Here is a 12,099-nt window from a genome sequence, read left to right on the forward strand (position 1 = left end):
CTTCGTGTTCTGAAATCCGTGTATACAGGATTTTAACCAGTTCCAAAAGGCTCTCCTCAGCAGCCTCAGTCCCAAGTCACTATCACCTCTTGTTTCCTCTTTCCTACTACTGAGTTTCACTGTTCGCTTGCTTTCTGTTCCTCTTTCATTCTCCCTCAGTATTTAATTAAGAGTCCTAACACTTCAGTAGGAGTCCAGTCCATATTTCTTTCTTTTACTTTAATTCCCACAGGCAGACATTTCAAGCAATTGTCATGATTTGGAGGTAAACAAAGAGCACGTGTCATGGCCATTAAGCTCCCCTGCTGGAATATGGTATGATTGCCATCTTTAGACATCTGTTTTGGAGTCTTGTATGTTTGATGTACTGGTAAGTTAGCTCCTAATTGGTGTGAGATTTTTTCCATGTAGTCAGTTGTGACAAGTTCCATTCCCTCAAAGTGTAGACAGCACAGCCCGGAGTGATAGAATATTTCTTCCGTTATCGTATGTGTCTTCCTGTTGTCTCTATGCCTGTACCTGTCTACTTGCCAAGGATTTCAAGTCCATCTTCCTCACCAAACCTCAAGGCCATGAGGTTTTTTTTAATAGACTGGACCAGTTCTGTCATGCACTAATGCATATTTTCTTCCTGCCAATGTTTTGAGAGCACTGCTTTCATCAGAAGCTGTCACATGCACAAGGGATCAGCAGTACTCTGTTGAGTGTTCATTGTTTCTTTAACCAGTTATTTTTACTAGGCTGATTGTCAGCTATCTATGCTTTATGGAGGCTTAGGACTGGGCAGTTATGTTAAGTCGAGCATGCTGACAGAGTAGTTTCCTTGAGGGTTTTACTATGCTAATCAGTCAGTTTGTATGGTCTGCTTATATAGCACTCATTGTGTGAATGCAGCAAGGGAAGGACTACCTTTCTGTTCCATTTTTGTAGAGATAGTTCCATCTGTTTCCCAATCCAAAGATATACTGTTTTATGATAAGATCAATAGTACATACTATTATACTGGAATTGAAGAAAAGGTCTTACTCTTGGTTGATCTTAAGAGAGTAAGAAATGTATTTTCCCGAGTTAAAAATGGAACTCTAGTCCTAGAGCTATGAAGTTGCAATCTCTAGTGAAAAGCCATAAAAGACTTGCATGATCTTTGAAACAAATATGAAAGGCTATCTATCACTCTTAAAGAACATGCTGAAGCGTGAAACAACATGAAAACAAATTTGCATTGGTAGATTGTGTGATAAACGAGTAAGACATCTATAGAGAGAGGAAGACAAAGGTAACTGCTCAGCTTTTCAGTGCCTAGCTTTTAGGGTTTGCCTTCTGGGGCAAAATCTTCAAGCTGTTTTAGATAGTTCAGGTCTCTCTTTACAATGCCTGACAGACTAATTTATCTCAAGGAAAGGATTCCCGAGTGCCAATAAATGGAGTGGGAAGACACCAGAGAGTGTCAATAAGACCTCTCTTGCTCTGGAGCAGAGATAGACATTTCTGTTTGGGATTCACAGTCTAGACACTTTTTCCTGTGCCCAGTGCCTGAACTGTTTTCTTGTAGTTAATGCCTGAATTATTTCCAAGGCTGAAGAGAGATCACTCTTTTCTTTTAGAAAGACTTGGAAATGGAAGAAGCTCTTTTATACAGCAGCTACATTGTAAGAGACCATTCAACCATGAGATGGATAACCTAAGCTTCTGACCCTTTGTCTGCCTGGGCATACCGTTCTATAGCCCTCTGATTTTCAAGCATAGCAAAAGCAAGGAAACAGAGAGTCAGGAGGAGCTACTGCTGTAAGATAGGAAAAGCAAAGCCAGAGGTAACTAGAAAGAAGTAGCACTCTTTCTGTTTTGCATGGATCTCGGCTCATGCTTCATGACTGCCAGGGAATACGTATTGGGCTGGTGCAAGTCTGCTCTGTGTGCTAAGACCGAAATCTGCTTACACTTTAGGTTCACTTCAAGTAGAAAACCATGGCCAGTTGTTTTTCCTCCTTGAACAACTCAGTGGCTTTGTGTGGTAAACTGGACAAGTCTCCAGACTCGTTAAGGTCAGAAGACACAACAAAGCGGGGTAAAAGAAGTATCAGTGACTGGGAATCAGAATGACAAATGTTTTTCTTGGCAGGAAACCTGGTTTACATATACGTGAAATGTAGCCTGGATTTCTTTGTGGGTCAAACCCAAGACCATACAAAAAAAATCTGCAGCAGAGAACCAAACCCTTAAGCACCAGTACGGTGTCTAAACGAAGACTCCAGTGGTTTTGTGTTTGGTTTAGGTAAATCTCTTGATTCAACACAGAGACATGGAATAATACATAAGAACCAGAAAGTAACACCAACCTGAATTCTCTTAAGGAAAGGACCACATAGAGGGGAAAAAGCCCAAAAGGACAAATTGAATTCCTTTTAGACTTGCTAGTCTAAAATGTTAACTGGAACCAAATTGGGATATTTAAAATATACATGCTATCTAATACAAAATATAAAGTGCCACATTCTTCCCTTTGAGACGCCAGGGATTTGTACTGTACTGCCAGGGAACTCTGCATTGAGTAATAGTGGAATTACTCAAGAGAGGAATTAGTCTTTTGGAAGGGATTCACCAGCTGCTGCCATTGTTTAGTATTTTCCTTGTCACGGGATACAAAGTAAGCATCTGTGGAACATAGGAAATATCCTGCAGTATTTCAGTGTTAAAAATATCAGTATTCTAAAGGCTCTTGGCATTTCTGAGAGGAACTGAATGAAGCATAATTTTATTTCAACTGAAATCTCTATCATTTGTGAAGGATGAGCTGCTAAATCTGATTTTTTTTCAGATTAGCAGCCAAACAATGCACTTTTTACCCAATTAGCTATACTATTAAAAAAAACCTTCACCCAACCACTCATATTTCTAATCACACTTGTTTAGGCTTTATTCCTTATTATTTTCTGTTTAGTTTTCCTGCCTTTGAGGTACTATTTAATATTTATTCCTTGCAACAAACATATGTTGTAACGCTACTAAAAAAAGTATTTGGAGTGGTATTTTTTTTTTTAATACTGATTATTTATTATCTACTACTTTCAACTTATCCTTGCTTCAGTCAGATTTTATTTATGAGTGATTAATGCTAAAGTGTGTGCTATTGAGCTCTCTCTGGACAGCAGAAAGCTGTTCCAATGGTCTGTGTGTTAGTGGGCATTCTCTGTGGATCATTGGATCATAGAATCATAGAATCATAGAATAGTTAGGGTTGGAAAGGACCTTAAGATCATCAAGTTCCAACCCCCCTGCCATGGGCAGGGACACCTCACACTAAACCATGCCACCCAAGACTCCATCCAACCTGGCCTTGAACACTTCCAGGAGTGGAGTATTCACAACTTCCTTGGGCAACCCATTCCAGTGCCTCACCACCCTTACAGTAAAGAACTTCTTCCTTATATCTAACCTAATGAGAAAGTTCTTTCACCAGATAGGAGGACGGAGGCGTAAGTGTGTAAATCACGGCAATCTCCCAAGGCAGGATCGTTACAATGGTGTTCAATCTGTTCTGGTTTTTATGCCAAAAACACAGTGAAGAATTTCTTTGAAACTCTCTCAGTGAAATAAATGTTCCCTCACAAAACCTGAACGGGGGTCAGGCTGCTGGAGGGCTCTGCCTGCTGCTGAACCTTCTGTTAGGGAAGTTTATTCTGTGCAATTGCATTGCGCATCCCCAGCCAGGATTTTCTGATGTAGTGCTGTCTAGATGAGAGTAAACTGTGTGCTTTTAAAACAGCATATATCTAAATACTGGTGCAGACAGCAGTGCTGAATTCTGGTGCGTAATAACTAGGTAAAATGAATAGTAATCCACATGGAAGAGTTTTACTAAGTATTCAGCTGTATAAAATCCATCACAATATTGAAACTCCATCCCCTTTGCCTTGTTTCAAGTTCTGTCATAAATCAGCATTCATTCATTAGCGTTTGCTAAACATTGTGCCTTTTGTCATAAATCTTGGCTCAAGTTTATATATATGCCAGTAGATTTATATTTGTATAAATCTAATCTGGCTCAGACTTCTGTTGCTCTTTGAACACACCGATTCCAGCATTCTTGCAGAGGTTTTACCAGAATTAGTCTGAAGCTAGGCTCCAAGAGGATCTCAGGGCCTGGCAGCTACTTTGAAACAAGGGTTTAAAAAATGGTTTGCACAAAGTCCCAGGAACAGAAAGTGTAATATTTCACCTCTTTTTGTTGCTGGGATGGGTCTGAAAGCAGGGTCTTGGACCAAATTGTCCCAAACATTGAAGAAGGTCAGATTCATTAAAAATTTGATATATTGCTTCAAACCAAAATCTGACCACTAATAGCTGTTTTTCAAAAAAAACCCAGTTCTCTCAAAAAATGCTGTTTTATTGGACTTAGGAAGTTTTGCAAGAATGTTTTGATTTCAAGGAAATCTTAAAGAAGAAACAAAGTGAGTACATTATTCCAGTAATTTAAAAAGAACTTGCTTTGATTTTTTCCAAAATACTTACACTTCATTATTTCATAATTTCATTATTTCATGATTCATTCATATCATAATACTTAGTTTTGGTAAAATTTTGACTTCGACACTGCTGTAATAAAGGGAAAATACATGTACATGTCTAAGAAAAACAAGATAAAGATAATTTCAATTTATTCACATGGAGCATAATACAGTCAAAGAGGTCCACTGACTGAGATTATTAGGGTTGACGTTGCATGGGATTATGCTGCACATTTAATAAGTTTACCAATGTTCAAAGGAGGACATGGGCAGGTTCACACCTCATCTGGGAAAGTGGTCGTATTTCACAGCTGGTAGTTGTCATCTTTCAGCTGCTCTGTCAGAGACAACTGAAACTGCAGATGATTTATGCTAACATGTTTGATTATAATTGTAGCAGAGAAATGCTTTACACAGCCAGTGCTGGTCTCTTCCCACACTGAGACAGGCTGGGTCTGTGCTAGCAGCAATCATTTGCTATGTACTTCTGCATCATCATGGCAGCACCAAGGATGTTTGCATTGACACTTCTGGGCCTCAGGGTATTTCTCACTTCTCTCCTATAGTCTAGTTGGGAAAGGGAACATGCAGACAAAAGGCCAAACTGTCCTCTCTTATCCAGTGTGCATTTACGTGAGGGATGTGTCCCTTTTTGATCTTATTGGCTTAACCACCACTGAAAGAGCAGAACAAAGGAGAAACTATCAAAGACAGGCACTAGTCTGAGACATAGCAGCTAACACCACTGTCTCCCACCACTGTTGGACCAGCTTCAGCTTGACCCAGGACGTGGAGTTTCCTGGAGTTTCCTCCCCCATTAGGGCTGAGAGAGCACTTCAGTACAGTCAGCAGGGAAGCATGGGACAAAACCAGCATGGACAACAGATAACCCATGAACAAAGCCAGCGTGCAATGTAGTTTCAGATGTGTGGATCTGACAATAGAACCAAAGCTTTGGCATTTTCTATCCTTTTTGAGAATGCTTTCCTGTACGTAGGCCGTCTTTCTGGTCTTTACATATGCTGAGTTAGAACAATATATTTCATATAAGCTAAATACAGTTCCAAATATCAATACATATCGGTTACTTTATAGTGAAGAAATGCCTGCTTTGATTATATTTGGCAAAAAAAGAGTTAATGCCCATGATGAATCCCTTGTGCTGGGAAGATCTTGGATTGTGCCATTATCACTGCCAGCCCAGGTGGAAAACTTCAGGTATTGTTTCTGTTTATAAGAATCATTAAAAAGATCATTCTCTTCTTTTGTGACAGGTACATTTATATGTCTTTTACAGAAAGGTCTGCAAAGACACCCATGTTTTCTCACAGAAAACAGGCAATTGCCTTTTTGTTTTCCAGGAAGAAATTTGAGAAGACAGATGAAAAGAACTACTAAATAACATGAAGTGCTCATCTGATACTGGCCATAGACTCCTCACTAACAGTAACAGTCTCTTGATCCTTCTTTGCAGAGCACATGGAACAGTCGATCACTGGCTTGCAGGTAAGACTCTACTATTTCCTTGCAAAATGATTGTGATTTAGAACTTCAGTATTAAACTGTATATATGCATTTCCCATAGGAAAGTTGCAGTGAAGTTGTGGGGAAGCTGGCAGAAGACTGAAATTTGACAGAACTTTTCAGTTTTAAAAGGAAATTGTCTAAAGCAACCATTTATTTAGTTATTTCAATCTATTTCATTATATGAAAAGTTTCCCTGCAGCTATTTCTGCTCTCATAATTTATTCAGAATTGGAGAAGGGAGAAAGAATGACAAGTAATGAAAAGGAAAAAGGCTGCTTGGTTGAGGCACGCAGCAGAATAGAATAAAAACATGAAGGTACTAAGACTAGCAGAGTGTCTGTTAGCAAACAAAAAGATTTTAAATATACATTGAAAACAGATAGATCTGTACAAAACAGGAGTGTTTACCCAAGCCTAGTTTTGAAAAAACATAATTAAATATCGTGTAGAGTGAGTACTCTCACTGTGTTTGATGACTGCCTGAGTGTAACAGGTACGTGAGAATTCGTAACTTTATTCAAACCATGCCAAAGAAAAACTTACTGAATGTAAATGTTCTGAAAGATTCTTAGATGCTCAGGCATGTTAACATCCAGTGTCACACTTTATCCTAATGTCTGGGCAGAGCCCCACTGAAATCAAAGAAATTGCATGGTATTTCAGGTCCAGGTAACTGAAGTAGGTCACAGGACTAGTCCTTTATTATTACTTTTTTTCCCTGAAAATGAATAAGTGAGCATGTTTGTCATCTACACACTTTGGAAGGCATTAAATACACAAAAACAGAGGAACTGAGACAGCATAATCCTTATGTAACTACAAATATGTATACCATTAAAGATCATGCACCCAATATAAATACTGTTTTGTATCAGTTTAATCTCCTTGTTAACTGCTTCTCCCAGTTATTCAGAATCTTCTACAGTTCCCTTCTTGGAGATGTGGGAGCAGTAGGAGTGACAAAATCAATCAGGAATCGACATTTTTGCATGCAAGTCATACAGAATAAAATAGATCCAAAATTCCTACTAAATGCTGGTGGAAATGCCAAAATAAAGGCCTATCTTTCAAAATTCTGAGTGTGTCCCATATCAAGTGAAGCCTCAGAATATTTGGAAAGCTGAAATAACAGTTCTGGAAAAATACACTATCAATAGTGCTTGTGGCAATGGTAGATAAATGTCTGAAAACATCCCTGTGCTGTCCACTGAATGCAAACTAACAGGTGTATTGACACATATTTAAAGTTTTAAGTTGTGATTTTCACAGAGATGAAAATAAAACAGAGCACATCAAACTACCAAAACTAAATAACACAAGTACCGAGGGCTGGTTTTCAAGACAGAGGCTTAAAGAATTGCCCATTTATGCTCTTTCTTACAATTTAATTCATGTATTCCCCACAACAGACATGCAGTCTGCATAAAAAGTTATTTAGAATCCTCCTAATTATAGCCAGTACTTCCACTGAATAAATTGGTCTTGCTGTTGGATCAACAGGAGTTAACCTGCTATGAGCTTTATTACCCTCTAAGGAGCATTGTATGGAACAAAAATTGTATACATGTAAGCTCATTTCCAAACTGGGGGCCTTGTTTAGCAAAAGAGACACCTATAATGACTGAAGAATTAAAATGAGCTTGAGGCTCCCCCTCTCCATGTAACTGATCTATACTTCATGTAGAACTGAGAAAATTCCTTGATTCTAGTCTTGAAGGAAAAGAACGCCATGTAAATATTTTTTTTATATATCCAACACACAATTTTTATTTTAGACAACCATATTTCTACCTAATTCTCTCAACCCCACTATGTAGCCCATTGAATTTAAATCAGCTCATGCACTGTAATGTTTTAAAAACTTTCTGTATGAAAGGTATACAGAAGTGGGAATCAGGGATCAGTCTGGATCCTTTTAAGAAATAAAACACTGTGGAGTTTCAGGTTGCAGACCAGGTGCTTCAAAAATTACCTCTCTATATGTCAGCTATATTATCTTTCTTTCACAGGCCTTTTCTAAGCTTAAACATAAATAGAAACATCCATACAGACTGCTCAATATTCTTATTTTTCAATATTCAAACTTATTAGGGGCAGGACTTCGATTACCCATCTCATCTAGAGATGAATGTATGTTATAGCCTTCTGCAGTCATACTCATCTATTCACAGATCTTTGTAAATAAAATTGTATTATTCTTGCAACCAAAACGGAATAGGGAAAGGGAACAGATTTCCACCTCTGACTGGCAGACAGATAGTTCAGTTTGTTGGTAAAGAAGGAAACTATATTTGCAGCTACCAGGTAATTCAGAAAGTGTTAAAAGACACTAAACTGAGCTGTTTCTTCTGTGTTGAGTGTAATAGTGTACCTGAATAAAGTGGCAGACCTTCCTGATTTCAAGTGACTGTACTACATACTTTCAGAGTTGAGGTGAAACAATATGCTGAGCGTACCATTATTCACCCCATGGTAAGGCTGTCTGCCTAGTTTGCTCTTAGAAGGAAGACAGACAGAAACTGGGGACCAAAGAATCTCTGAATGACTATAACCAACCTGTGCCTTTTGACTCTCAAAAACTCTCAAATAACGAAGATAAAGAACAATAACTGTTTTAATTGTGTGTAGCTCATGAAATGGCTGCTTTGTTCCAGCAGCTGCTCAAACAACATCATGGGAATTGTTTGGAAATCACATCCCCTGGCTCATATCCCTGGCAGAATTCGCAGTATCCTCACCACTCAGGAGATTGTCTCTTAAGATGCTGGCCTGAACTTTAGTGCATCCATGGAGGAGAAAGTGCACTGAGTAAGCCCCATTACATTGAAGAAATGGTTCTGCTGGTGGCAATAGCAGAAGTGCTGTTGGTTCTGGGTTTAGCTGTGGAATCAGACTCTCTCTGCTTACCCACAACCTTTTACAAGAGCTGCTGGATTCGACGCTTCCCAGGTCTTCTGATTGACCTGCAGGAATCACAGAAGAGGGGAGCCCAGGTGCTGAAGATTTATGAAGAAGTCTCACCCCAGCAGTGCAGCAGAACCTGCTGCCTTCTGAGGAATGGTGAGTGTTCATTATCAGGATCATGGCATACATTAAGATTTACATCATAACATATGAGAAAAAACATTTTTTGTAATTTTTATATAAACATTATATGAAGAAGAAATAATGAAAAAAAAGGGTTTTTTTTTGAGGCAGAAAGGCAGAGGCCCTGCCCCATTTTCTGTCCCTTAGAGAGGAATTTGTAATCTGATTTTTTTTTAGAAGACTACACTAGAAACACATGAAAATCTCAGGATCTGCTTTGAAATTTTAGATATGCTACAAAGCTTATGTTTTAATGCCAACATTAAAACAAGAACCTCTCAGTATCCAACACCACTTACTCCTTAAAGAAAAATCAATGCCAGTGATTCCAATAGGACTCCTCTTCATAGAGTGTGGTACTAGACTAGGACATGGTCGGGGGAAAAGGAAACACACAATTTGTCCTTTGAAATGAAGGAATATTTATTTTCTTGGAGTGAGAAGTTTTTTATTCTGTGTTTACAGCATGTTTCTGGTGCAACCCAGGTATAATCTTAATATGAACAATAAAGGTACAGCAATAAATAATAGCAGTTATTCAGCTGGCAACCCCTTTACCCTATCCTTGTAAACTCAAGACTCAGAATAAAAATAAGAAAAATTACTGCATGTCTTAAGCCCAAGACTTTACTTTCTCTCTATCACACTGCATTGGTACACTATAGGAGTAGGTTTTAGAGTTTCTTCTTTGATAAATTCACTTTTAGAAATGCTCCACTCCCTGCATCTGAGATGTGAAGGAAAGCAACTGGAAGGAGGAATACAAGCTAAAGCTTATTTAATCAGACACACATTTAGAATTCACATGACTATTCTATTCCTTTTCTCCAGATGTAAAATAACCATATAATTATAAGCAGTTCTACTTTTCTAACTGGATGCTTAATTACTTTGCCTGATAATGAGAGAACCACAGATTTAAAGTAGTATGGAGCTGCCCAGTATTAATGATTGTCTGATGCTAAACAACATAATAACATGCAAAATGTAATTATGCTGATAAACTCAGATTTATTTTTTTGTATTATAGTTTCCTGCAATCTAGCAGTTTTCTACCATGGAGCTCTTCATAAGAATATGAATTGCCTGCACATATCTTGCCCAGCATTGGAAAGTTGCATACTAAAGGCTAAAATCAATGTCATTTTGTACAACATCACAACAGGTAATTAAGCATTTCATTTAAAAAGACTGAAAAAATAGCAGCTATAGGAAATCTTAAAATTATACTAGGTCAGTTGCTGTGCTAGAAGATCTTCTGAAGTAACATCCAGTGCTAAAAAGGTGTAAGACTTTTTTCCTTTTTCATTAACGTTCTTACTTCTGAGAATACTTGCCTCCTTTCTTCCATTCCATATATGAGAAAGGACCTTGAAGATACATCCTGCTCTCAAGATTCATGCTTTGAGTACCTAATCCGTACTATGCTTGGGCCAAATACTGTACCAGATCTGAGAGACTGAGAGGTGAGGCTGCCATACTCCATGTCCCCAGATCCAACCAGTAGCAAGGCTGAAAATTTATTCCTGTTAGGCTCATACCAAAGGGCACACATACCAAAGTAACACAGACAAACACATGAAGCAGACGCATGAACACGGGGAGCACCAAGAGCCTCATCCTGCTTTTTCTGGCTGCACAGTTTAAAAATACATACATACATATACATACAATGCAGTTTCCTTCAGCAGCTTGACTCAGGTGCTCAGTCTGCCCAGTTTGGATCCCAGTCTCCCAGGTATGATCCCCCAGGGGTGCAGCCACCCTCCAGTTGCTGGTGCAAACTCACACACACACATACACAGCTTGCTGAGGCTCCCCTACTCCCTGTTAGCTTAGATCCCTCTCTTTCCTCACTTTTGGTTCCTTCCCTAAGCATCCCAAAGCAAGTCCTGTGCAATTCCAAAATGCATTTCCCTTGCATCCCATAAGATGTCCCACAACCTTAGGCTGTGAAAGCCCCAGTTCAGGAGGTGTTGATGGGTATTATGTGCTCCTTTTTTGTGTATACATATGAGCTTTTATCACATAAACTAACATTGTTTATGATTTAATAGGAATTGATCCAGATCTTCTTATTTTTGAGAAACTGACATCCAAAGAACTAAATACTCACTCTTCACCAAGTAAATGTGAAAGGCAAAACAGCACAAAGACCACTGAGTGGGAAAGATGCCAGCATCATAATGCTACATCAAGTTCTCTTTTGCTCCAAGCTCCATCTTCTACCACTAGCCACGGATTCATAGCAAACACTTACACCTTCAGCACAAGCCTGACAGTTCAAAACACTGAAGTTACTACTTATTTCACTGCAGAAACTTTTCCACCGGATGATCGTTTTGCTAAGAGGACAAGCACTTCAGTAAGCACTAGGTCAATCACCAGCTCTGACAAGCCTGTGCACTCAACTTTGATATTCAGATCTGCTGAGGTATTATCCCACATGCCCACTTCTCGTCTGAACAGCAGTAAGCAGCACTTAAATGAAACCAAAGGCTACAGTGGCAGAAATTATACTTCGGATAATGAGGCACCTGCCTGGGAAGCTGCAGCTTTGGGTGTCTGGTTGATTCCTATTATTCTTTGCTCTTCTCTCGTCTTGCTTTGCTGTTGTACTATTGCTTTCACAGCAGGGCGTTGCAGCAATAGGAGAGGTCACTATAAGCCCATAAGGAGAAGAAGAACAATGTCAAGACAATTTATAAAATATACTACTGGTAATTTGTAAAATATTGTCACTATCCTTATTTTGGAACAAATATATTTTGAAAAATGAATCGTATATACCGACTTACCTCTTTTAAAGAAACAAAGATAATTTTCACTGATGGTTTCAGAATCGTTCAGTTGTAGTTTATTTCTCAACAGATAAAACACAATTCCCCTGTCCCCTTAGGTAAGTACACATTCATAGCTCCCACTTCATGCTCAGAGGCATTTGAGTACATTTTGGTTCACAATCTGACCCAGACTAATG

General features: G+C 38.8%; 1 protein-coding gene across 1 annotated transcript; it reads left to right on the top strand.

Moving 5' to 3' along the window:
- Positions 1-8,651: 8,651 nt before the first annotated feature.
- On the top strand, positions 8,652-12,099 carry MANSC4 (MANSC domain containing 4). Its single transcript, XM_057424424.1, has 3 exons — positions 8,652-9,092; positions 10,150-10,284; positions 11,177-12,099. Exons 1-3 carry the CDS (start codon positions 8,864-8,866, stop codon positions 11,848-11,850), a joined length of 1,038 nt encoding a protein of 345 aa, XP_057280407.1. The 5' UTR covers positions 8,652-8,863; the 3' UTR covers positions 11,851-12,099.

The sequence above is a fragment of the Pezoporus wallicus genome, unplaced genomic scaffold, assembly GCF_028554395.1.
Source record: "Pezoporus wallicus isolate ANWC-B61680 ecotype Strahan unplaced genomic scaffold, APGP_CSIRO_Pwel_v1 scaffold_3294, whole genome shotgun sequence".
Classification (NCBI taxonomy): Eukaryota; Metazoa; Chordata; class Aves; order Psittaciformes; family Psittacidae; genus Pezoporus; species Pezoporus wallicus.

Excerpts from the sequence above, each read along its gene's own strand:
- MANSC4 (XM_057424424.1), top strand. The coding sequence starts at position 8,864 with ATGGTTCTGCTGGTGGCAATAGCAGAAGTGCTGTTGGTTCTGGGTTTA. Across the intron at positions 9,093-10,149 it reads CTGCTGCCTTCTGAGGAATG|TTTCCTGCAATCTAGCAGTT; the intron begins GTGAGTGTTCAT and ends TTTGTATTATAG. Across the intron at positions 10,285-11,176 it reads TTTGTACAACATCACAACAG|GAATTGATCCAGATCTTCTT; the intron begins GTAATTAAGCAT and ends ATGATTTAATAG.